This window comes from Phoenix dactylifera, unplaced genomic scaffold, assembly GCF_009389715.1.
Source record: "Phoenix dactylifera cultivar Barhee BC4 unplaced genomic scaffold, palm_55x_up_171113_PBpolish2nd_filt_p 000143F, whole genome shotgun sequence".
Classification (NCBI taxonomy): Eukaryota; Viridiplantae; Streptophyta; class Magnoliopsida; order Arecales; family Arecaceae; genus Phoenix; species Phoenix dactylifera.
Window position 1 is genome coordinate 576,111 of NW_024067698.1, and position 24,399 is coordinate 600,509.

A 24,399-nucleotide genomic window follows, 5' to 3' on the forward strand; every position below is an offset into this window, starting at 1 on the left:
CCTAACAAGCCAATTTTAATGCCAGTTACATGTTCTGAATCAGCCATAATAGCGGCGACCTATGTTACACCTGTACTGAACTCTCGCATGACACTTGGATAACTATGTTAAATCTATGCTGAACTCTACCATGACACTTCGACACTCGATGGATCCTTGGATAACTGGAGAAAGGAAAAGAAATCGCGAGTATCTGATACTCTGGGTGAACATGTTTCTTTCCATTCTGAAAATCTAGCAGCTGCCAAGGGTGGTAATCCTCCATCCAAATTGCCAGCCTAACATGAATCTGACATGAAATTATGGGATTTGTGTTTGATATGAAGAGGTTCTAATCTTGCTTCTCTATTAAACAGGTTATGTTTGGGTTTGGAATTGGATTCGACCTATTCGATAATCATGTCATGCCGACAACACTAAGACTGAAAATTTGTACAGCACATAACCAAATTAGCTCTACAATTTATTAGGTTACCTTTGTATCATTGCAAGTGCGTGACCTCAATGAATCCGTTACTTAAATGGGTTTTGCAGAACAGATTAACAAACCTTTAATAAACAAATCACAGTCAGCTTTCAGTTTGTACATTATTGATCAAGTAGGTCGGGTTTTACGTGTGGGAGTCGATTAAATTTGAAGACCGGATGCTCCACGCCTGGACACGGAATCTAGAAGCACTACTGGTCGGCTGGTAGCCTCGGTGGTGCCAGATGTGACGTACTCATACGAGGATAACCGTATCGGAGCCCAAAGGGTAACGAGCCGGACCCATAGGTGGGGAGGGTATGAGTAAAACCGACCGGGGTGCCCAACACACCGGTCATTTCTGTCCGCATCGAACATTCTCCTTATGAGATGAGGACCTAGTAGGAGCTGCTATGCGGGCGAGGGAGTGCCAACACACGGTCATTTCTGTCCGCATCAAACATTCTCCTGATGAGATGAGAACCTAGTAGGGGCTGCTACGCGGGGGTAGGATTGTCCTCCCTCCCCCCCTTCCCCTTTTTTTCCGCAAAAAAAAAAAAAAAAATAGGTCGGGTTTTAGTTGGCAATCTTTATGAAGTACCAATTTCTCAACCAAACACAAATCCGACCCAACCCGAGCCATTGCCACCCAGAATAACTCTCATCCATTCTAACAAATCCAATGCTTTTGAAAATCTCAAAGTATCTCCATGATTAGTTTTAATCGGATGGGAACCATCTTTTCATTCCCCATGCATCACACCTGCCAAATTCCAATGGACACATAAACAAAGCAGAATTTTGAATCCTTTCCACACAGCGGTGCTTCATTAGATCCTACTGGCAGAAAACAAAGCCCCACATGCGGCCGCCAATATAGATAAGATTTGATGAACAAGACACTTAAGTTAACCAATGCCTCAAGAATCTTCATAGTTCATATGACGAAGTACAAACTCAAAAAATGCATTCTTTGTTAGAAAGACCATTGGACGCACTCCATTGCAGAGTATACAATACAATATTGCAGATATTGAAGGATTTGTTCTGTAAAATTGTATTAAGCACCTTCACTCATACAAGGCTTGTTCCACTAGATTTACAACATCCTGTCAGTACCCAAATGGTCCAAAATGCATAGGGTGGTGATACAAGGAAACTCAGTTATCCACATGACTTGATCTATAGCTTCAAAAAAATCAAGTAAAAAAAAAAAAAAATGTTGATCAGCTAATATGGAAGAGTGAAGCACTGGCTCAATACTACTACATCCTCTATAGAAGATGCTGTATCTCCAAATCCACTAAGACTACAAGCTGCAGGTGCATGTGCCCAAACAGTATTGTGTTCGCTCAAGCATCCACTGCCTTCAGAGAATCCTTGCATAGAGAGCCTGGTTCATACAGTGTGGATGGCGCATACAGCCGTGTTGAATTAGAGGAGCAGAACTCTGCAAAACAGAACATATGCATTGGAATAAAGGAACTGATGGGATCCCCAACTCCAAGTGTGCCCCATTATGAACGTAGTGGTTGGGCTAGATGGCCTGTATATGAGTTTGAGGAACTCTGAAAGGTAACTACATGATTTGCTGCATACTCAATGCCCATTTGTGGTGATTTCCTGGAGATCTTTCCTATGCAGGTAGATGGTCTTCCTGTGTTCCACTTCCTCTCTGCATAAATTGAACACCATTTATAGGGATGCTAAATAGGAGGAAAGGAGAAAACATTTGTCCGCTTGAAATGTAGATACATCATTGATGAATGAAGCGGAAAAGAAAGGCATAAGAGAGCATGGAAAAGTAATAAGGTACGAACATATAAATCTATATAAAGAACACAGCGATAGCACGGACAAGTCTGAACAACATACTTCTAGTTTCCAATTACGCTCAAGTGTAGGCATTAAAACCTTGGCAATATGTCATACACAGTACCGTATATATTGACAGCCAATAGGAATCCTTCAGTTCATGCTGTCAATAAAAGATACTCTATTAAGTGATGCAACAAGAAGAGAAATCCTACATTAGATCACAATGGAGAGTTTTTAGGGGAATGAGGATCTAAAGTTAGTTGGTATGTCAGTGTTCAAATTTTCAATGGAATATATTCAATTTTAGGATGTCTCATTGCTGAAGTTATGAGGACAAGGCAGATGACCATGCAGATAACCATGTCTTGAGTATCTTGTGACCATTAGATGTTGCATGTAGATCAATAACAAACAGCATGCGTGCATGAAACACTTAGCAGACATGAAAAAGGTTGAAATGGATGGGGTGAAACCAATGAAGATAAATAAAAAATATGTAGATGCAGAAAAATTTAAAGTAGCACTACCAAAGAAGCACAAAGATGGACACGTCATTTGCGACAAAATTTAAGATAGCAATAACTAGTGGGTGAATGTGCAATGCATGAGAGAAGAAGCATGGGTAAAGGTAATATCCCAACTGAATAACAACTTTTTTATATTGTTCATGTCACTTGATAAAGAAGCCACACTCTTGGTAGGGTGAACGACTTTACTCCTTAACCCTGACGTCAAAGATGAACCAATAGTTGTTTTCTTATTGAAATGTATGTCTCCCTAAAGAAAGGGAAGGCACGAAAAAAACCGAGTCAAAAGGTACTTTTTCAGAATAAGAGGAAGGAAATGTGACTTCTTTCCACACTATGCCCAAACACGCGCAGCTGGTTTGTCCGAAGGCATGATCCAGGCATGTGATCTGACAACTCAACTGGCTTTGCATGGCCAGACATGAAGAATTTTACATCATAAATAGTAGATGCAAAAGGGTAATGTTCATGATTTCTTCCTTGTAATGATTGTTAAAGTTAATCCATGAGTGGATACATTAATCTATCATTATTTTTTTTATAAATTCACCAGAGAAAAGTGTCATGTTGTGAGTTCTTCCTTGTAAGTTAATGATTATGTTAATGTTAACCATGAGAGGATACATTTATCATTAAACACTAAAAGTTTTTTTATAAATTCATCTGAGAAAAGTTGTATATTTATATCAAGAAAATAATATTGACTTGAAAAATGGATGGGCATTATTTTATGTCTATAAGATATATTTACTTAACAAAATATAAGTCCAAAGATTCTCTCAATAATTTTGTAAGATTAAGGATCTAACAATAAATATGTAAAAAACTGCAGTACTATTATGAGATAACACAATTAAATAAAGGCTGCATTTTTGAAGCAAAATAAGAGGGATTAAAAGCCATTTAACTCAATTATTCCGCCCCCTTTTTCAGCCAAATACTCATTGAAACATCAGGAATGAACCAGTTTTTCGGAAGGGCAAATTGGGTGTTTCCTTAAAGTTGCGACACAATTTTTGCCATCCAAATCATTTTACTCCCACTTGACCTAGGAGCTATTTATTTCAGAATAAAGAGGGTAGGAGTTAGTAAACCCATTTACTTCAGGTTAATTCATTCTGCTTCCAAAAGAAGCCAAAAGGATGTAAACTAATTTTAATTTAACCAGATCTTTTATTAAATATGACTGAGAAGAGAAGCCATTAAATATTTTAGTACTGTTCTAGGACTACCAATTAACTCTTCAAGCTACGGCATAATGGTCTAGTGAGTTGAGATCTAACACCCCTTCACCCCTTTCATGTATGTTTTACTTGAATCTTCTGGTGCAGCTAACAATAAGTGAATCCAAAAAATGGAATCATGAAGTAAACGTATCCAGCAAAAGCATGAATATGGAATCTGGGCATACTAACCTAAGGCAGCGCCCAATTGAATCATAATGAAGAAGAGCAACAAGTCCACGCTTCCATCCATTTCTAGGGCCCCCCCCACGCCTGACCACGGGCAACTGCTTGATTCCTTTGGCCTCCATAAGATCCTTTGCAGTTGTCAAGTCAGTGTCAGGGAAACATGTTAATAGTCCACGTTCAATCCCCTGATACTTAAACCCTCGAGTAAGGCATGATGAAATGAGACAATTGTTCACCTGAAAAACAATTTTCAAGTCAATATATATGTATTTAAAAAGCGAATCAAAGGGCAAGCTGGAAACCTTAAAATGGTGTGTTGTTGAATGGGAAGAGGTTGGGTTTAGAAGTTAGGTGGGATTTAATGATAGTCAACATGGAAGATTATGACCGAATATACATTAAAATAAGGAGACCTGGATAGTAGCAGTTACACTCACACGTATACTATTTCTTGATAAACTATCAATTAGTACAGACCAGGTTGATTATTTACCTCAAAAAGCTACCTAGAAAGATGGATTCAGCCTGGCCATAACTTATTTACCTCTAAAAGTCCAGTATGGTGCACAGACATGATAACTTATTAGATTATGCCTACATTGGCTTCAACCTAACTTGGAGCCTACCTTAACCAGTCAGATATATTACATCACAATATATGAAGAAAGATTGATAACCATGCATTAGCACTTACCCTTGTGATCACATCAAAGATTAGAGTTGCTAATGTGAATATATATCCATGTACACACTTTGGTTTGCCAACCTAGCCACTTAATTATCAAAGAATCAGATGTGCAGGCTGAAGCCCAGAGAACACTTGAAGAGAACAGCCTCATATACATCAATTAGTGTGGATAACTCTCTCTCTCTCTCTCTCTCACACACACACACTCTCTCTCTCTCTCTCTCTCTCTCTCTCTCTCTCTCTCTCTCTTTGAGCAAAAAAAAAATAGTGCTCCATATGAAGAGTCTCTACCAGAACCTTAATATTTTGATGTGTAATGTTGTAAATAACCGTTCTATTTATACAATAATATGATAATCAAAACCAACAGGTAACAAAATTCTCAGAGGTTTCATACATCTAAACCTGTTGAATCTCCCTTGGGAGTAAGAGGAGTCCCTCCACATGCTTCTAATCCTTTCCGCTGAATGTCACCTAGTGTAAGAATTCCCTCCAGAAAATCTTCATCATCAACAACAAGAACACAACTTTGATGGTTATCATGCATAAGTTTTAAAGCTTCTTTCACCATAACTGTCGGTACAACTTTAACATAATTCCTTGACATGGCCTGAGAAACCTGATAAAATAAGTAGTTCTGAATTAATAAAGAAGTATGATGGCAGAAAATGCATTACTCTAACCTGGACCTGATCAAAATTATTGAACATGGTTAATGAATAAATTCACCACAGCAAATTATACCCCAACGTAATCGCCAACTAGAAGAACATGAAGAATCAAACCTTCAGGTCATCCAGAACCACTTCCCCCGTTAATAGCTCCATGTTGGTGAATTCCAGTTTCTACTGTAGAAAGTTCACGATCACCTCTTCCATCAAGTCTTCTCCAGACAGCTTCATTTCTGTCTTCAGCGGACAAAAGAGAAGAATAACCATGCCCAGATGACCTGGACTCCAATACCTCACTATCTTTGGACTGGTTTGCCACAGAAGGCACCCAGATTGCTAAACCAACAGCTCCCTGTTGACCCAAAAAAAAAAAGAAAAAGAAAAAAGAAAAAAAGATTAAATAGTTCGTTAAATCAGCAAATAAACAATCCGTATTAGCTCATTTTTCACCCATATAGGCAAAATTGAGAACTTGAACTATCATATTGTACAATGATCAGCAGCACTATGACACTTCCCAGTTACTTATTTTTAAGATTTGAGAGAGAACAAAAAATATCTGAATTTCATTTGTGAATGGCCAAAATATTGAGTCATGCATGTTACTAGGTAACAACTATTAGAACACCTCATTTCACAATAGGTCGTTTTACTATATGTTCATTATTCTTAAACTTGATGGTTCACTACCAGACTGGAGTGCAGTATATTATTATGACTCAACAGCGAGCTAATGCAACCCAAAACTGCATGAGTGCAAGATCATCTCGTAGACAATAGTGCCTGCTAAATTGAAAAATGAAAAAGAGTTTTCACCATACTATTAGGTTCTAGGTGATGACGGATTTAAGCAAACCTGGAAAGCTTCATGAGAAATTTCTATATTTATTTGAACAGCCTAGACTTCTAGAATTTGACCATGGATGTATACAACATGAATCATCATAACCACATATTCTAATCATGTGTTAAATCATCATTAAATATTTTTTCATTTACGGTCTAGCAAAAATGATGGTACATGTACCGGATTTTGAAAATCATATGCATCAAGGACCTTATGCAAAATGGAGTTTGTGAACAAGTTGGATAACTTCAAGGTGCCAAAATCAAGGACCAAATAAGTCCTACAGAATGTCTTCAAATCAAGCAGAAAATCAACCTCAAACAGCTTTAACAGGACTGTACTGAAGTTAGTATGTGAGAATGTGCATAAACAAGCAGGCGTACGTTACAGATTGATCCCACCAAATTGTGCTTAACAGCACATAAGAGCAAGACATTTTTTCCCGCTGTCAAGTGAACCAAGAACACTGTTTAATACACCAGAAGTTGCTTCAAAGAAAAATTTTGAAACTAGTTAATTTTTCCAAGGAATCCCAGAATGGCTATAGATGATTCTATTAGTACAGAAATTGTAAGAAAGGTAGAAAAATATATTAGTTGCCAATGAGTTGTAATCAATTTTCAATTAGACCGATCCCTCCTTTATACCATGCAAATTGTTTGAAGTGTAGAAGGAAACTATCCATCCCTTAGACACTCAGAGTCTCTGGATAAGCAGTCTAACAGTCCTTTAGGGTGAACCTTGGTGTCTTTTGCTGTTCATAAAGGGCCATGATGCAAAACTGGTGGCCAAAAGCTAAGCAACTAGATCCACAATCATCTGTCCTGCAGATAGGCCAGGGAGTTACATGCTATCCCCGCCATCAAGGAGTGAAATCTCGTACATACCAACCCTGTACTGGCTAGAATGTACCATGCCACCATGAGCCAATATTATCAGGGCCAGAATGGGTGAACTAAGCCAATATCAAACCATATCATCTGTATCTAGGCATATCACCATTGTATCAAAACTGTATCAAACCCATATTGCTCAGTACACTTCTTTGTTCTCATTTGCACTAAAGGTGTATCAGGGTGTAGTACAGCATATCGAGGATCAAACCATACCAACCAGCCATTGCTACAACACTGATCCTCAAGATATGAACCCTTGATGCACATTAACAATGTTGAGCAAGGCATAAAAAACCGAAAGAGAAATTTTTCTATAACTAACAAAGCTAGATTAAAAAGAATTATTCACCCAAGAAGAAACGAGGATCAAGAAAAGAAGGGAACGGGCCAGAGAGAAAAATGGTTTTAGATGAGTTTGCAAGATATTGGTTATAAAACAATGGGAAGTCATACAAATTCAGAAGGCAAGATGGATACTACAAATATCATGAGAACTGTAGAAGCCGAATTTCCCATAAGCAGGGCCAAACCCATATAAAACATGTGATACATGCATGATTCATCTATACATATAATACACACACACAATCATATATATATATGTGTGTGTGTGTGTGTGTGTACATGTACATGTATGTATATGTATCTGTGTATGTATATGTATGCATATATCTAAAATATATAAATATACACTTATATAGAGGTAAACTTTTACCATGAGTGGAAGCAATATTCTGTAATCCTTTGTTAGCTCAAAGAGGAGCAATACTGAGGTCAGTGGAACTGAACAAACTGAAGCTAGCGTAGCAGCCATTCCAACCTGTATGCAGAAGAAACTCAAAAACTATTTTGCAAGGACCAAAACTTTAATTGAACTTTGCCTAAATGATTCACAAAATTTACCAATGCATAGGCTTGTGGTTGGGCAACAGCAGCATTTCCTGGAATTGCTGAGTTTATCACTTGTGCAGCTGAACCACCAAAAACAGCGCCAACAGCAGCACCAATCATCAAGCTTGGAGCATAAAGACCACCTACAAGACCAGAACCCTTGCAAAGAGCAGTTGCTATTACTTTCGCCCCAGCTAGCTGAGTTAACAGCCAAATTCCAGGGGCTGAAGCGCTCTTCCCCGTGTGTAGGATTTCTTCAACATTGGTGAAACCCCAGTACAATATTCCAGGATACCTAAGAGCTATCATGCCTGCACCTAAGCCACCTAAGGCAGGACATACAACAGCAGGAAGACCAAACCTTTCTTTTATATAATCAAATGATTTTGAGAACCAAACTACCAACCAAGTGAAAGCCACACTCACTGCTCCACACAGCATCCCTAGAATAAGGTATAGAGGTAATTCTGCATGGGAGAAGGGATGGTCAGGCTACAATATTAAGAATAAAATACAAGCATAAATTAATGCAAGTCAGTCGCACATTCAATGACAAGTACCCATATGCACAAGTTTTCACAAGCATCTTTCTACTTATAAGCTCCGCCCAATGTTTTTATCCGGCCTTCAACTTAAAAGCTCACTGGTTATCAAGTTCTAAGACAAAGTTACATAAAAAAAATAAGCGAATTCTATGAAATTCATGTTTGCTGCTTTTCATAAAACTTATTTCAAGAAATTAACAGATCATAAATCTTCAAAAGGAGTTTTACAAAAGAAGCACCCCTTTGTTCTTCAAACATTTGTTTCATAAAGAATTACATTATGACTATATATTTAAGTAAAACTGACAGACAGCCAAATAGCCCTTATCTGATTAGTGGCTGCCAGGAATGGAGGCTAGGGTCCCTTAAAGTAAGATGGTGGAAGAAAAGTGCCATACATTCTAAATGGGATTTAGGTTTCTGATGTGATCGGATGAGGGTTAAGTAAGATTAGAAAAAGATGAGGAAAAGAAACAGCATGAAGGTGAAAAGAGGAAGGCAAAAGGCCAAACAAATTTCCTTTCTTTGTTCTGAATGCCAACAATAACCTCCAAAGTATCAGCTAGCCTATTGATTAAAACTAATAGGAGTCAGTCTAGTGAAGCACGAATCTGGGTCCTTAGTATTTCGCACTCACTGTATCATGCCAATACCCACTAGGAAACAAGAAAGCAAAAAAGATCATAGCCTAGATATACATTTCTGGCAGTACCCTTCCCGAATGTTCACTATGATTCTAAATAACGCCTTCCACATCATGACACTTTGCTGATCGTAACAGCAAGCAGCAGGCCTAAGTTTTAATCCTTTCCAACCCTATCAAGCCCAAAGTAGGCCTTTCTTTGACTGCCTAAACAAATTTTCATATTCAAATAAATCATTTATTTTAACGGAGATGTTTGTTAATTAACTTTCGGCAGACCAATATCCACAAAATGGGAACTGTGATATCTTGTTTAATCATCACAGCATGTCCATAAATGATGTCACAGAAATGCAAGTGACATCAGAAAAGGTGGAAGATATTAAGGGGCGACATCATAGTAATATCTCCCCCCACCAAAACTTTCCTACATGCATCTCAGCTTATTATGCCGCATAGCATAATAAAATTTAGTCAATCACACACACTGAAAAATAGCAAATGCTACATGGAATTGATCATGGATTCTTTGATCAACAAAAATTTTACAGATGGAATAGAAACAAGATGCAAAAGTTTGTCCCACCTTCCATAAAACTAACAGCATGCTTCCACAATAATATATACTGATAACTACCGCTGATAATATCAAAGTGGGTTAGATAAAGATAAAATACCAGCAGCAGATTTTAATTCATACGTCGGCACAATAAAAGCTGGCTTTTCTCCAAGTAAAACATTTGATACTGTGGATGATATAACAGAAGCCAATATTATCATAGCAGTTGTAAATGGAGGAGAGTTTTCTGCTCGAAGTGGCCTCAGCACAGTTTCAATAGCAAAGAAACATCCAGCAACTGCTGCGTTGAAACCTGAAATCCACACAAGATCACATAACAATTTCTTTGATGCATCCAGTGAACTAAACAACATAATGCGAAAGAAGATTGATGAGTGACAAAATAAATAAAAATGAAACTGGTGTTATAATTTTTTTTAAAAAAAATCTCAGAATGTACTCTCATATAGGCAGAATATTCAGCCCAAGGGTTACAAAGAAAGGTCAAACTCATTTCTAGAGAAACAATAAAACAGCAAAGAATGGAAAAAGTGAATAAAATCTCGCGAACACAGCCCTGTCCCTTGATATCAGCCCATTTTACTAATAAACTTTGCATCTTTATGACGTCTCAAAAAAGTGGAACATCCCTAATATGGAAAACTGACAACATAATTTGGAACCTAAAAAGAAAAGTAAATTAAAAGCTATACCTGAAGCAATCCCAGCAGCTGCACCAGCTGCAACAAGAGCAATCCTCCTTTCTCTATTGTTCTCCATCATTTCCGAACACCCATTTGCACAAGATTTGCCAATATCGACGCTGGGCCCCTCAGGGCCTAATGAACAACCTGTGCCCAAAGTAACTGCAGCCTGGATGGCCTTTATCGTTGGAAACATTGCAGCCAGCAAATCAATACCTTGCCTCTGTGAAGATCTTGACTGCTTTATCTGCTCGAATATTTCAAGTAATCCATGCATCATGCCGACAACAACTCCTCCTGTAACAGGAATTAACAGTATTCTGTGCCAAGTATCAGCCAGTCTCTGTAAGCGCAGCCAGGCAGCACCCTCATTTGGGGTACCTGCCCATGCCCATTCGTGTATTACATGCACCTATCCAAAATATTGCCACAATTGCATATTTTAGGATTATGTAAGCGCAAGTTCAAAATTTCAAAATTTTGTGGGATTCAGAAAGAGTTCCAAAACAAGAGGAAGTCAATATAGACTGGTATCTCAATTATGATTGTAGAATTGCCTATAGGGTGTTGCTTACACTTGACTCGAAGATGAGTATGATTCAACACTAAATTAAAAGCTAGCTTAAGTGGCTTGAACTGCTCAAAATATCAGAAGTTTCATGCTCAAAGGTGGGAATATTCTGGGGCCTTTTGGCTTAAATTTTAAGTGAACCATTAAATGAAATTGATTGACTACTTGGTTGAATGCCACATTTTAAGATATGTGCATACCACTAATGAAATTTGCAAATTCATTATTCCATTGGTTCTGTAGGCACCAGAGTGACCCAACTCTATGTATTGCAAACCTTTTTTAGCATAAATTGAAAGTGAACTATTAAATGAAACCGATTGACTACTTGGTTGAATGCCACATTTTAAGATATCTGCATGCCACTAATGAATTTTGCAATTCATTATTCCATTGGTTCTGTAGGTACCAGAGTGACCCAAATCTTTGTATACTTGCAAGCTTAGATGAAATTGTCGCATAAATATTAAAAGAAAGAAGGCATAGTTTTTCTAGACCTGCAAATAGTTCATGATATTTTATAAAGAGAAACACATAGTTTCTTGGTATGACCACATAACTGCAAAGTTGAGATCTAAACTTAATGCTGGACAAACTCAAAGTGACCGCTTCAAATCCATATAATAGCTTGATAATCTGCAGTCAGGCGGCCTTAAATTTGTAAAGCTCTCCCGTAATTCAGTTAGAAACACCAGATATCTATTACAGTAAGCATAACATCAAAGCTCCGACTCATAAAACCAACTTGACCTTCTGGTTTCCACTTTGCTTATGATTTCAAGTCCCCCAAGACGAGAAGTCTATTCATATCCCCTACCCGATTCAGGCCAAACCTCTTTGGATTCAATAACTTATACACAAATCACGTAAAGATGACTCTTTATATACAATAAAAAAAAAAAAAAACACAATTTCGGCTACCATTCGTAGTTCCATACTGACTTCAACATGATGGCGAAAACGCCAAACTCAATTAATGATTCCTGACTCCAATCAAAGTAACAGGAAAACAAAAAGGTTAAAAACCTCGGGGGGGCAGCTCCTTACCCCATGGTTAAAGGCAGCGACGCAAATACCGGTGGCGAGACCAAGAAGGCACCCAATAAGCAGCAGCGCCCACTCCGGCGGCGCGCCGTCGCCGAGGGGGTCGTGTGCCGGGTCATCGAACGCCAAAGGCGATCCCCCGTGGTCCGTGTACCGGCGGCTCCGGCTCCAGCTCCGGCTAGAGAGACCACGATCCAGGTGCCTCAGAAGGTCCCCGATCCCGCTCCTCCTTGCGGACGTCGGCGTCGCCACCGCCGGCAGCCCGTTGGCCTCCAGATCGGAGTCGGACGCCGAGGGAGCGGATCTGAGGAGGGCCTTGTGGTCGTCGGTCCCGTACTCTTCCCCCGACATCGAGCCCTCCCCGAATCCTCGAAGAAACCCTAGAATTCCATTGCGGTGGTGTCGCCGATCGAAGCGGATCTCAAGACCCTAGAAAGAGATCTCGGGGTGGGGGTTTGTTCTTCACCTCGCCGATTGCCGAGGAGGATGGCGGAGAAATTAAAAGAATGAATAAATTTAAAAATGGCTTTATTTTTTCTTTATTGCTTACCTCTTGTTTTCCGGTCTCCTTTGATTATATAGGGAGCGGGAAAAGGGCAAGCGGCGGTCGTTGCTCGTGCGAGCCAAGCAGTCTAAAGTGGTTTCGAAGTGGGGCCCACTTGAAGTTGGGTAGGTGGCAGGGACGGAGGTTGACTTCTAGCTGTATCATGTTATGTCGGCTTCACTTGATCCGTTGATGAGCGAGCACGGTGGTTTGGAAGGTGATGATTATGTCTGGCATAAGCAACACATCATTGCATAAAAATGAATGAGTAAAGGCCACGTAGGAAAATTTTAGTGGGGCCCATTGAGTTTTGCGGTTTTTTTTACTACTCGTTTCTGTTTTCTTTTTGGTGTTGTCTGTTCCAAGTCGGAGCAGCGGATCAGAAGTAAAATAGAAAGCGGATCAGCTGTCACTTCCAGGTGGCAAATCATGTCCCGCTTCATGGGTTAAAAGGCTTTTTTTTTTTTTTTTTTGATAAACGGTTAAGAGGCTTTCACTTGCATCCATTTGGCTGGGATTAATATATTAATTGGAGACACTGTATCTTTGATCCTTAATTTACTGACACAGAATGCAGTGTGATGGTTTTAAGTCTTAGTTTTTTTTTTTTTTGGACTTATCATTTTGTTCATTTTCTAGAAGTTAAGATGGATTACAAATTTAGTTGGTAGTCTCAGGAGGGGCCATTAGATCCAACATAGCTTGTTGTTATATAAGATGGGTTGTCTTAAGAGTTGGAGAATTGAAGGGTAATAGTTTTATATTAGGATGGAAAATTTTAAATTGCATAATTTTGATAGTTAAAATTTAAAATTTGAATGTTGGTTACTCTTGAATGCTTTAATTAGTTTGTCATTGAAGAGAGATGTTAAATCAAGCGTGCATATATATATATATATATATATATATATATATATATATATATATATATATATATATATATATATGCTGAAATAAATGTTGTTTTGACTAGTAATTTTAGAAGAAAATGAAGACCTTTTATAAAAAAAATGTTTGACAAAAGGAATGTACACGAGTACAAAATGAAATTCAAATCTCTATACATGATATAGCTTCCTTTGAAATATTTTGTCAAAAGAGTGTTTTCAAAGTTCTATTCCCATATCATTACGAAAAAACTTTGCATGCACTGTGAGTGAAAGGCTTGGTTTAGGTTGTGAGAGTCCATCACATGAGAAATCCTGTTGAAAATTATATATGATCTACTCCTCATAGATCCGCTTGCATCACATCTAGTTTTCAGCTCTAATAGTTGGACTATGGATTACCTGATCTTGGACATCGCTTGGAGTATCAGATAGGATTAGCCCATGGGTGACATGTCTTGTTGCATAGTGACACATTTTCTATAATTTTGGACTCGATATTTGTTAATCTCGTTTGAAAATGAACTTTTATATAAAGGATAAGCTCTAGATAATCATTTTTATATTAGCGATTGACCGAATGCGCTAATTGGATGTTTTGGTTTATCAGGATTAGTCCTTGTTTATTGAAAGCGACTAATGACATATTAAATTTGACCCCCTTATTTTTTGGTTTGATGGTCTTTTGGACTGATCACCAATGTAGTTAATTAGATGTTTTGGTTTATCAAGATTAGTCTCTTTTTTTTTTTGAATTTTTTGCATGGATACCCTTCTAAATATCGGGTTTTGCATTAATCCCCTTGCAAAATTGATATTTACATGTATATCCTCGTAAAACTCTGTTATTGTACAAATGTCCGTAATATAACGGTTGTTCTAACGGTGTTAAGAAAAATCATATTTATATTAATTAAAAATAAATTAAAATTTTAAAATTATGCTATTGTTCCTGTCTTTTTTTTCTATTATCGGAATTGCGATCTATTTGCATGGCTACCCATTAAGGGTATTTTAGTCATTTTAATTTGAAACCGTAAATTATTTAACATCGTTAGATAGCCTGGGTACATATGCAAAAATAAAAGAAAAAGGTAGAATAATGAAACAAGTGTTTTACGAGGGTATACATGCAAATATCAATTTTGGAAGGATATTCATGCAAAATCCAATATTTATGAGGATATTTATGCAAAAAATCTTCTTTTTTTTTTTGGTAACAGGGAGTGAAAGACCACTACATTGAACGAGGGTTACGCCACTAGCATTTGCTCTAATTAGATGAGCAAGGTCGGGAGAAAAAGTTTCGGTCTGAACTGATTCCAACTGCTTCATGCTATTGAAATTGGCTAAAAGATTTCCTACTTGCTTGGCGTCACGCAGAATATGGCGGCCGGAGAAGTTTAAGCATTGAGAGCAAATAGACTCAATGCCACCACAGTCATTAAGTCTCCATCTCAAAGAATTCCGTCACGTTGGAAGCTTGTAGTTGCCGATTTTAGCCCAACCCAAGCAGCTATAAGTTCGGCAATGGGAACTGAAGTCCTGAACACAGGAAAGGATGCAGCAAGAAGAACTTGGTCCTCCTCATTTCTGATTCCAAAGACAGTGCCGGCACCATTGAGGTGAATAGAACCATCATCTTGTCTTGGAAAATTTCTTCATTTCTAGCTTTCCATAAGATGCAGACCAGAATAGATTGGGCTTCTGTTATTTGCGAGAATCCTTTGTTCTTAACAGAGTCAGCAGCTTCATGGTAAATGAGACAACCTCTCTTATTTGAATTATGAAATAACCAAATCGAAAAACCATGTTTGGTTCAACGTAATAACAAGTGGCAATATGCATTTTTGTTTTAGCCAATTTATATGTTTGCTAATTCATTGGGACATAGGTTTTCCATTCAAGAAAAAAGGCTTAGGTGTTATTTTCCTTAATATCGGGTACATGTTTGAGTAATAATGAAAATAGATATTCTTATATAGCATATATTTTGGATATAAAATTATGTTAATATATATTCTAAGAATATACTATATATTATATGACGCAATGCTATAGATTATATTACTATTATTACTATATATTATATATAAATACCAGTATTATATGATATTGCAATTATCTTCATATTATTAATATTATCATTATATTAATATTAGTATTATATATTGTAACTACAAGTTATCAAGATAGGCAACTATGGATGCAACTTTTTGTTAACAAGGGTAATGCTCCTTCGTCTTAAATTATATCCTATACCGCATACACTATATAGCAGTGGACCACACTAGACAGAGAAATTATTATGCATTATATATACGGCTATACTGGTTTATGTAATCTATTACTGAAATATTAGAATATATTCTATTCATCCCGTGCTCATCTCAGAAGAAGCATATAGCAATACACCTAGGTGATTGGTGACATGCACTAGTATGATTGTGCGCACCATGTAATAATTTTTTTTACTAATTATAGATATGCGGTTCTTCAATGATAGGTTTAATTATTAGATGAATCAGATCCAGTGGGCCAGTCTAATAGTGGCTCACCCCATTGCTCTATATGTATTTAAATAATTCAATATCAAATGAGCGGGGCACCATGGGAGGGACGAAACGGCCATGAAACCTAGTGAGAAAGCCCCGGACGCACCGAAGAAGAGCTCCAAGCTTCGAATTCGTCCCTCCCATGGAGGAAGAATCCCAGTAAAGACATGCTTCCCTCCTCGCGGCGAGAAAAAAGCCGGCAATGTTGACGACGATCCGAACCCTCCTCCACCGCCGCCTCCCTCGCCGACTCCCTTCCCTTTCCTCCGCCCCCCCACCTTCCCTCTTACGCGCGGCCGCCGCCGCCGCCTGTAGGGTTTCCGATCACCAGTACCCTTGTCAGCGGAATTAGGGACTCCCTCGCCCGACTTTACTCCGCCTCCTCCGGCGGCTGGGGCGGCGGAGGCGAAGGCGAAGGCGAAGGCGAAGGCGGAGGGAAGGACGATTCCTGGGAGAACGCCTGGGACAATCCCGATCAGACGGCGGCCCCGGCGATGGAGGAGGAGAACCGATTCCCGGGCTCGATTGGGGCGAGGTCTCCTCCTGGTTCACGGGCCTGACCAAGGAGCACTTCGATGGCGAGGCCGTCGGCCGCCATGTCGCTCCCGGGAGCGAGCTTAAGGCGGCGGCTAGGGCGATGGATGAGGAAGATGAGATCTTGCGGGCGGTAGAAAAGGATAAGCGGGACAACAAGGCATTCGTGGATGGGTGGGGGATAGGATGATGAAGACCTACTAACTTCGGAAACAAGTGAAGGAGCCCGGGACGAGGGGGGCTTATCTCAAGGACTCGGAGAAGGCGAAGATGTACCGGCTTCATAAGGAGAATCCAGAGGACCAGAGGTGTACACGGTGGAACGCTGGCGAAGGACTACCGAGTTATGAGGCAGAGCGTGCATGCCATCCTGTGGTTGAAGGAGATGGTGGAGGAGGAGGAGAAGAAGCTAGACCGGCTTCTGGATGACTTAGTTGAGATCTTGCTTGATAACTTTCCAGAGTAAGCCTGAAAAAATCATACTTTTTGGTTAGTTTTCTTGAGCTGCATGATTTGAGCTTAAGTTTTCCTGCTATCACTATAAAATCTTGATCTTTTGCTTTGGTTGAAAGATTACCTTTTGGTGAGCTCACCAAGTGGGTGTATTGGTGGCTTGTTCTGAGATGAAAATGACGATTATGTGTGCGAGCACTTGCCATATGCTTTATGGTCATTTTGGTTTTAGATCAGTAAGACTAAACAGAAATGCAGTTGGGAACTTGTCTTGCTCTTATATTAGGTGCTGCTGTCAATCACTGAATATGTGGCTTCATAAACTATAAAACTGGATGGATGTTAATGTAATGTGACATTTTTTAAAAAAAATATATTTGACAAAAAAGGATTGTAATGACAGTTATGAAGTGAGTTCGCTTGTCATCAGGTGGAATTATTGGTTCTAGTTGAACTTATGCAAGTAGGATGGCACGACGTAGAATCCAATCATAAACTTTCAAGCACTATCCGCTGAAGTAGGAACTGATATTCAATTAATTGGTTATTCTAGACTAGTGGCTCACCTATGAAGAACTTTAGCATGGATGTTCTTGACATATGAAGAATGAACATTATGGGTTATGATGGGTTAGAAGGATAAGAAAACAAATTACTTAAGAGTATCTCTATTCGTAAGATGTTTGATTTTTTTTTTGCCTAAAGAAGCTGCTTTGATTCATAAGCTGGCCTGTCTACATTCTAGTAGCCACTATAGATCAACTGTATCTTCCATCTTTGTAATTGTAGGGCTGAAATTTGAACACACTACATTAACAACATGATTGAATTATTTGGCCTGAATGGTGATCTTTTTTGGTTTTAAAAAAAGATATAAGCTGACTTTCTTGGTAGAATTGTTTACTGGGTCATTAACATCCATACATGAAAGGGGTTAATTGAGATTTACAAGAAGTTAATTTTCAAATCTCTTATTTGCCTTTTTGGTATGGATAATTGATTTAATAACATCATACTTAGGAAGGATGGAAGGTACATATTATTTCCCTATGTAGAAGGAATGCATGCATGTGGTAAAGACCCATGCAAGGCCTTTTAGGAAGGAAATGTTGCAAAATGGAATGCAATGAAGAACCTTGTAAAGCATAAATTCCGCTAATGATTTGTAAATAGTCACAATTCATCTAACTTTTGCTTCAAGGCATCAAGATTATTGATGAAGCTACCAAACATTTCTAAACCCATCCATGATGGTTGGTATTTATTAGGCAAAAGAAATAGTTAGTCACGAAGTATCGCATTGGTCTAATTGTTTCATCCAAAATGATGTAGGGCTCTAGATGGGGAAGAAAGCTACCTGGCTAAGACATGGTGAGAATTTATGGAGGAGAGCATTGACTGGAGACCATCTAGTTGAATGCGAACTTCTTAGAACTTATCAGGGTTGTATTGATCAACATTTTAGTTTGTCGTGTGCATATTTCTCTCCTATTAAAGCTGTGTTAACCAACATTTCAGTTTATTATATGCCTATTTTGAAGCACATAATGCTGTCCTGTTCTAGCTTAAAGGCAGCGGTCATGTTATGTTCCATAAACTTATCAGGGCATATATTTGGTTGCTTCGGATACTGTATACATTAAAGGTTGAAGGTGGTTAGTTGTGAGGGACTTCGTGGAGATTCATTAGGCTCTTTTATAGAAATGCTACGAAGATCACACAATCAAAATTATAATTTATCATATTGCAAATAAAGTTGTATACATTGATGTGGGAGGTGGACTACACAAATCTGATATTTAGAATTTAGAAGGATGCTAGTAGAGTTTATGAAAGATGGATTGTGATATACAGGAGGGTTTCAGAATTTGATTTTGATTGGCATTGTTGCAGAGAGATGACCTTGGTCTCCTGCTTTGTTAGACCTTCTATTTCAGCATCCAACTTAGAGCCTAAAATGAGCAACTGTTAGTATTGGGAGGCTAGAGGGTTGAGGGCGTGTTCTTTATATTGAAAAGAGACTTGTGTGAAGAGGAAGAACTTGAGTAAAACTTGGACTTGCTTCTGATCACTATGATCATTGGGATTGTTTATGGAGGTTGATAACCTCTAACCCGATCCAAAACCGGCCCGAAACATAGGGTTTGGGTATGAAAAATAAGTGGGCTATGTTCGGATTTTGAAATTAGACCTGACTTCTTATTTGGTTGGATTTGGGTTTAGGTAAATCCATACCCCAAAATACCAAAACCCAACCTGACTATTTGCATACATATATATACACACTTGCACAGATATGTATAGATTGTATACATATATGTCTATATGTGTATCTATCATTTTGATTTTTAATCATACAAGGAAAAATCAAATAGGATATAGTGAGACTGTAACTCATCTTGTTCCACCAAATTCCTAGCTAATGTCATGTATGGTAGTCTTTTTGCAATATATTTATTATGGTTTAATATTTATACCAAGCTTGATTGTAGTAGGATCTTTTCATAATTTTATTTTTTTTTAAGTATGGATGTTTTGGTAACAAAAATAGTAGTTGAATAGATGCTCTCTTTTAGATAAAATTTTTTATATTTTTATATCACTATTTTTTCATATTCATAGTTCATGAGGTTGCATTTTGATTTATTAAATAATTTGAGAAAATTGTCCAAAAATATAGCATGGTAAGTTGTCAAATACCCAATTTCTAGCCAAAACCTGATCCACTATCCAACCTTTTTTGAGTCCAATATTGGTGATAGTATAGAGTTTCAATTGGATTTGGATTTGAGTTTGGATCTAGCAAGCATATTTTGGGTTTTGTTACAAATATGGCCGACCCTGATCAGAGCCCAAGCTGCCGACACCCCTAATGATCAATGTCTTAAGTGAGTCTGGATACATTGGGCTAGTGTTGTCAAAAGCAATGGTGTATAGGATGGCTCTTATGCTTAGGTGCTTGGGCATATTATTTTTTGTGGACATGTGTTTTATTGTTTTTGTAAATATTAATTTTTCAAGTTTCATATTTTGTTGTTTGGAAACTTTGGAATACATATTTAGGAATATAAATAATAATATTTATATAATCAAAATATATTTTATATAAGGGCCTGGTTGTATAGGAATTTTGCTTTGTCCATCTAGTAGGATGTCTCTTGCTTTGGATGGCCTAAGTAGTTTGATAACCTTGTACTAGTGTAGCAATTAGGTCAGGTCGGATTAGATATAGATCATGTCAAATATAGATTGGGATGAAAAATTGTCAACCCGAGCCTGACATTTATTAAACATGTCAGGGTTTGAAACTTACGCGGTTTGTTTAGTAAATAGGTAACCCAACCTGCTTGCTTAACCTATTTGATAAACAGATGATTAAATCAGGTCTGTGATGAACTGTTAACCACATTAACATGAGTAACCCATTTTGATATGTAAAAGGGTTAACACAAGTAACTTGTTTGATATTACAGCCAAATCATGAAAAAAACTCTCAAAATCAGAAGAAAAACTAGTCTTAGAACATGAGTGTAATTTCAGGTCACAAATTTAAGCATGTTAACCTAGATATTACAACGAAATCATTCAAAAACAATGTCATAAGTTTTATTTCAAATTACAAATTTATTTTTTCTTTGAACAAAGAATGATAAACAAAGAAAAGGATTTGCTCTGTTCTTCTAACATTTTGCATTTTTTCTCGTAGCATCTTCTTGATCAAAGATGAGCAGCTTCCTTATCAGCGACTTTGTGCTCTTTTGCTACTTCTGGATCTCCAAATGCCACAGTCCTGGCCAATACCTTTGGGGGCTTCATCACTCTCCCGGTCTTTGGCATTGATTTCTTCAGTGCTTTCAGCATGAAATTGAGGAAATAGGGCCAAAAAAGATTAAATCTTTGAACAAAATTTTGTGATCTAATAGCTGAAATCTTTGAAAGAAAATCAAGAACAAGATCAAGAACGAAGACAACATTTAGATCAAGCGCGCGCGCACACACACACACAGAGAGAGAGAGAGAGAGAGAGAGAGAGAGAGAGAGAGAGAGAGAGTTGATTGACTGCACCAGTGGTGATGGTGGGAGCGGCCGAGGTCAAGGACCGAATTGGTGGCATTGGAGTGGCTCTGGTCATCGAAGCAGGTGATGGGCTAAGACTTGAGGAGCCTTCACCTTTGTGATCTTGGAGTGGGAGAGTGGAGAGAAGGGATTTTGGGGAGGAAAATGGTATAAAGAGAGAAGGGAGAGGGAACTAGGGTCGGTGGTTTCAAGAGCGGGTTCTCCTGTTGCTAACAAAAAGGGATGGGATGGGATATGGATGGCTGTAGATTTGTTTGAAGAAGTATGCAATTATGTGCTTTTATCTTATTGCTTGAAGCTCTGGGAGCAAGATTGGTGACTTGAAATGCCTAGACACCTCGTAGCACGGCTCCCATTCTACACCTGAATATAAATAAATGGGTTTATGTGGTTTAAACGGGTCGAAACCATGAATCCAAACCCAATCTGTTTAACAAATAGGTTGAGATAGTCGACCTTTTTAACCTGTTTATCATAAACTGGGACTTGTTTAATGCAGGTCAGATATGTGTCGGGTTGATGGAGCAGGTCATAGATTGCCACCCTACCTTTAGTAGGATATGGAATGGGATGCTAATGTAGTTGTTCATTGCAACCCTTCTATGATTTCCTTCTAGGTGACTTATCTCCTGCTTGTTCTACTTTTGTTTGACAATTTCCAGTAATAGACTAGTGGTTGTGGTTGGAAGGATGAATGGTGTATACCTTCCTATTATTAGGCTTGCACGTAGAGAAACTTAAAGAAGCTTGTTGCTTAATTTTGATCTCTATGATTTTGCTGGGATCATTTGCTAATTTAGTTCCATTTTGGGAATTCTTTCCTGCTAACATTAGAAGCACTGGCCTTGTGAGACCCAACAGCACCTTCTAAGATCCTGGCTTTTGTAAGGATGGCTATTTGTGGTGGGAAGTACTTGCAAAAAATGGGGACTATCTTAGATAGGAAATTCTCTTATTCTTTTAGTAGAGGTTGAGTCCTTTGGGCCTTATTTTTCCAGTTTCGACTTTTTATGGTCTCTTTTGCCAATGCTAACGCTCTTGATCCCATTTTCTGTGAGAATGCTTCTTTGCTTTTGGCTTAGATGCCACCTCCAAATGAAATGATGATTATGGAGGATGTAAACTTCATATAATATGTTGTCAGAGGTGTGGAAGGATATGACCAAGGTTTTAATCGAAGTACCATTCAGAAAAGACACTAAATCTTGACCTGGTTATGATGCCTTCGGTTCCGTCTATTGTTATCATCTTGTTAACGATTAGGAAGGACTTTGTGCTGCTTTCTTGGCTCCTATCATAGCCATCATTTCTAGTGTTTGGAAATATTTCCTTCGTTATTTTCTTAAATAGTTTCTTACAACCGGTTTAACTTCTTGATGTATTGTATATTAATTTCAAGAAGCATTCAGCATCGCCTCTATCACTTTAAGACAATATTGTGCAGCGGAGAGAGTTCTGATGCCACTTCTTCCATTTACGTAGAATATAAAAGGCGGGTCTAGTGACTCTAGTTCTAAGTTGACTGCTGTTAATATGTGTGATTGTGTTTGAATGGGGCCAGCGATCCTCTTTGCAAAGCAAGGACTTGTAGTGACACTAGCCAGTATGATTTTAGTTTATATTTGATGGATTTGGGCATGCTATCTGTATATACTCTAAAGAGGGATCCAGAAACATGTGTAGTAGGACCAATGTTTCAATCTGTGCTTCTATTACACAGTATATATTATGTTTTATTAGGTTTTAACTGTTGGTGCAAAATGAAAAGTTTGAAGGTAATAACTTCAGAGGATACTACTTGGGTGTTCTCTCTCTGTGTTATTTTCTGAATACCAACTTTTGGTTGTGGTTGGAAAATGGAGGCATATTCTCTTGATAGGCTAATATTGGACCAAGCTTGCCACTCAAGAACTGGCAAACCATACTCTATCCATTGGTTCCTTTTCAGTTGTTCTGAACCTCCTGCTCTCTGTAAAACCTTTTCATCTTTTCCTCTTCTTTCTCCAGGTGGCTGGGGATGTGATATGCCACAAATATAGCAGGAGGCGACCATCAGAAGGATGAAGTTTTACTATAGAAAAGCTGGGTGCTCGTGGAAAACGCAGAGGTGGCGGCGGCTGGAAGTTTGTGAGCTTGCCTGATGGATCAAGTCGCGCATTGAATGATTTGGAAAAAATGTATGTGAAGATGGAGACTCCAAAGCACCGGAGGAGAATTATTCCTCCTTTTAAATAACTATGACAAGTTCTTACTTGGTAAGGGATGCCACTATTGCTGCAATTTTCTTGAGATAAAAGTTTCCAGAAGCACACACGCCTGAGTTGTATGCCTGCAAACCTGTTTTAACACGACCTCTTGGAAGGTCTATATATACTATAATTAGATATGGGAGGAAAAGCTTCACTCTTAGGGCGAAACTTTAGGTTATTTTGAGGGGCATGTCGTGCTGCAGAGTTTTCCAACTTGCATCTGATAATGTAAGTCAAATTTTAATGCTATTTGATGGAAATCTTATGCTGATTGTAGGTTGACTGTAATATCAACCTCAGTCATTTAATTCTTGCTCTCTAAATCAATTAAGCAGTTTATGTCTCCAGAGGGAAGAACATTCATGCCCAGTTGTTGTTGTAGTTTGTTTCAAAATAAATTTGCTGTACTTACCACTTGTGAGTCACATTAAAAAATTTAATTGAAATGCCATATTTTGGACAATTAACTGTTCTTTTGCTGAAAAATACATAGCCTTAGGGGTGAGCTTAATTTTATTTTTATTAACTTGACAACCATTTCCCTCATTTTGGGTTGTTTTTAAAACTGCATATCTTCATCTTCTGTCAATTCAATGCTAATTGTACCATTTGTTGTTTAAAGGTATCCTCCTTCCTGCCTTCCAAGACAATTCTGAGCCCATTATATTTATGAGAACCTAAGATGATCTTTCTCAGTTCTTTTTGGTGATTTCATTTGTGGTCTTATCTGAATTGAACTTTGTCACACATCTACCATAACTTGTTTTATCATAGCTAACCCTTAGATGGCGTTTGGTGAGCCACATGAGATCATTAAA

The 24,399-nt window shown here is 38.2% G+C and overlaps 1 protein-coding gene and 1 pseudogene across 1 annotated transcript; one reads left to right on the top strand and one right to left on the bottom strand.

Moving 5' to 3' along the window:
* Positions 1–1,423: 1,423 nt before the first annotated feature.
* LOC103711982 (chloride channel protein CLC-f) lies at positions 1,424–12,814 on the bottom strand. The gene is given in 10 exon segments (XM_008798336.2): positions 1,424–2,141; positions 4,227–4,459; positions 5,309–5,530; positions 5,697–5,735; positions 5,737–5,934; positions 8,041–8,145; positions 8,229–8,683; positions 10,082–10,276; positions 10,677–11,079; positions 12,286–12,814. Coding segments are annotated over 10 exon segments (2,274 nt in total). The 5' UTR covers positions 12,634–12,814; the 3' UTR covers positions 1,424–2,065.
* A 2,429-nt stretch (positions 12,815–15,243) lies between these two features.
* Positions 15,244–23,891, top strand: LOC103712009 (annotated as a pseudogene).
* Positions 23,892–24,399: the final 508 nt, after the last annotated feature.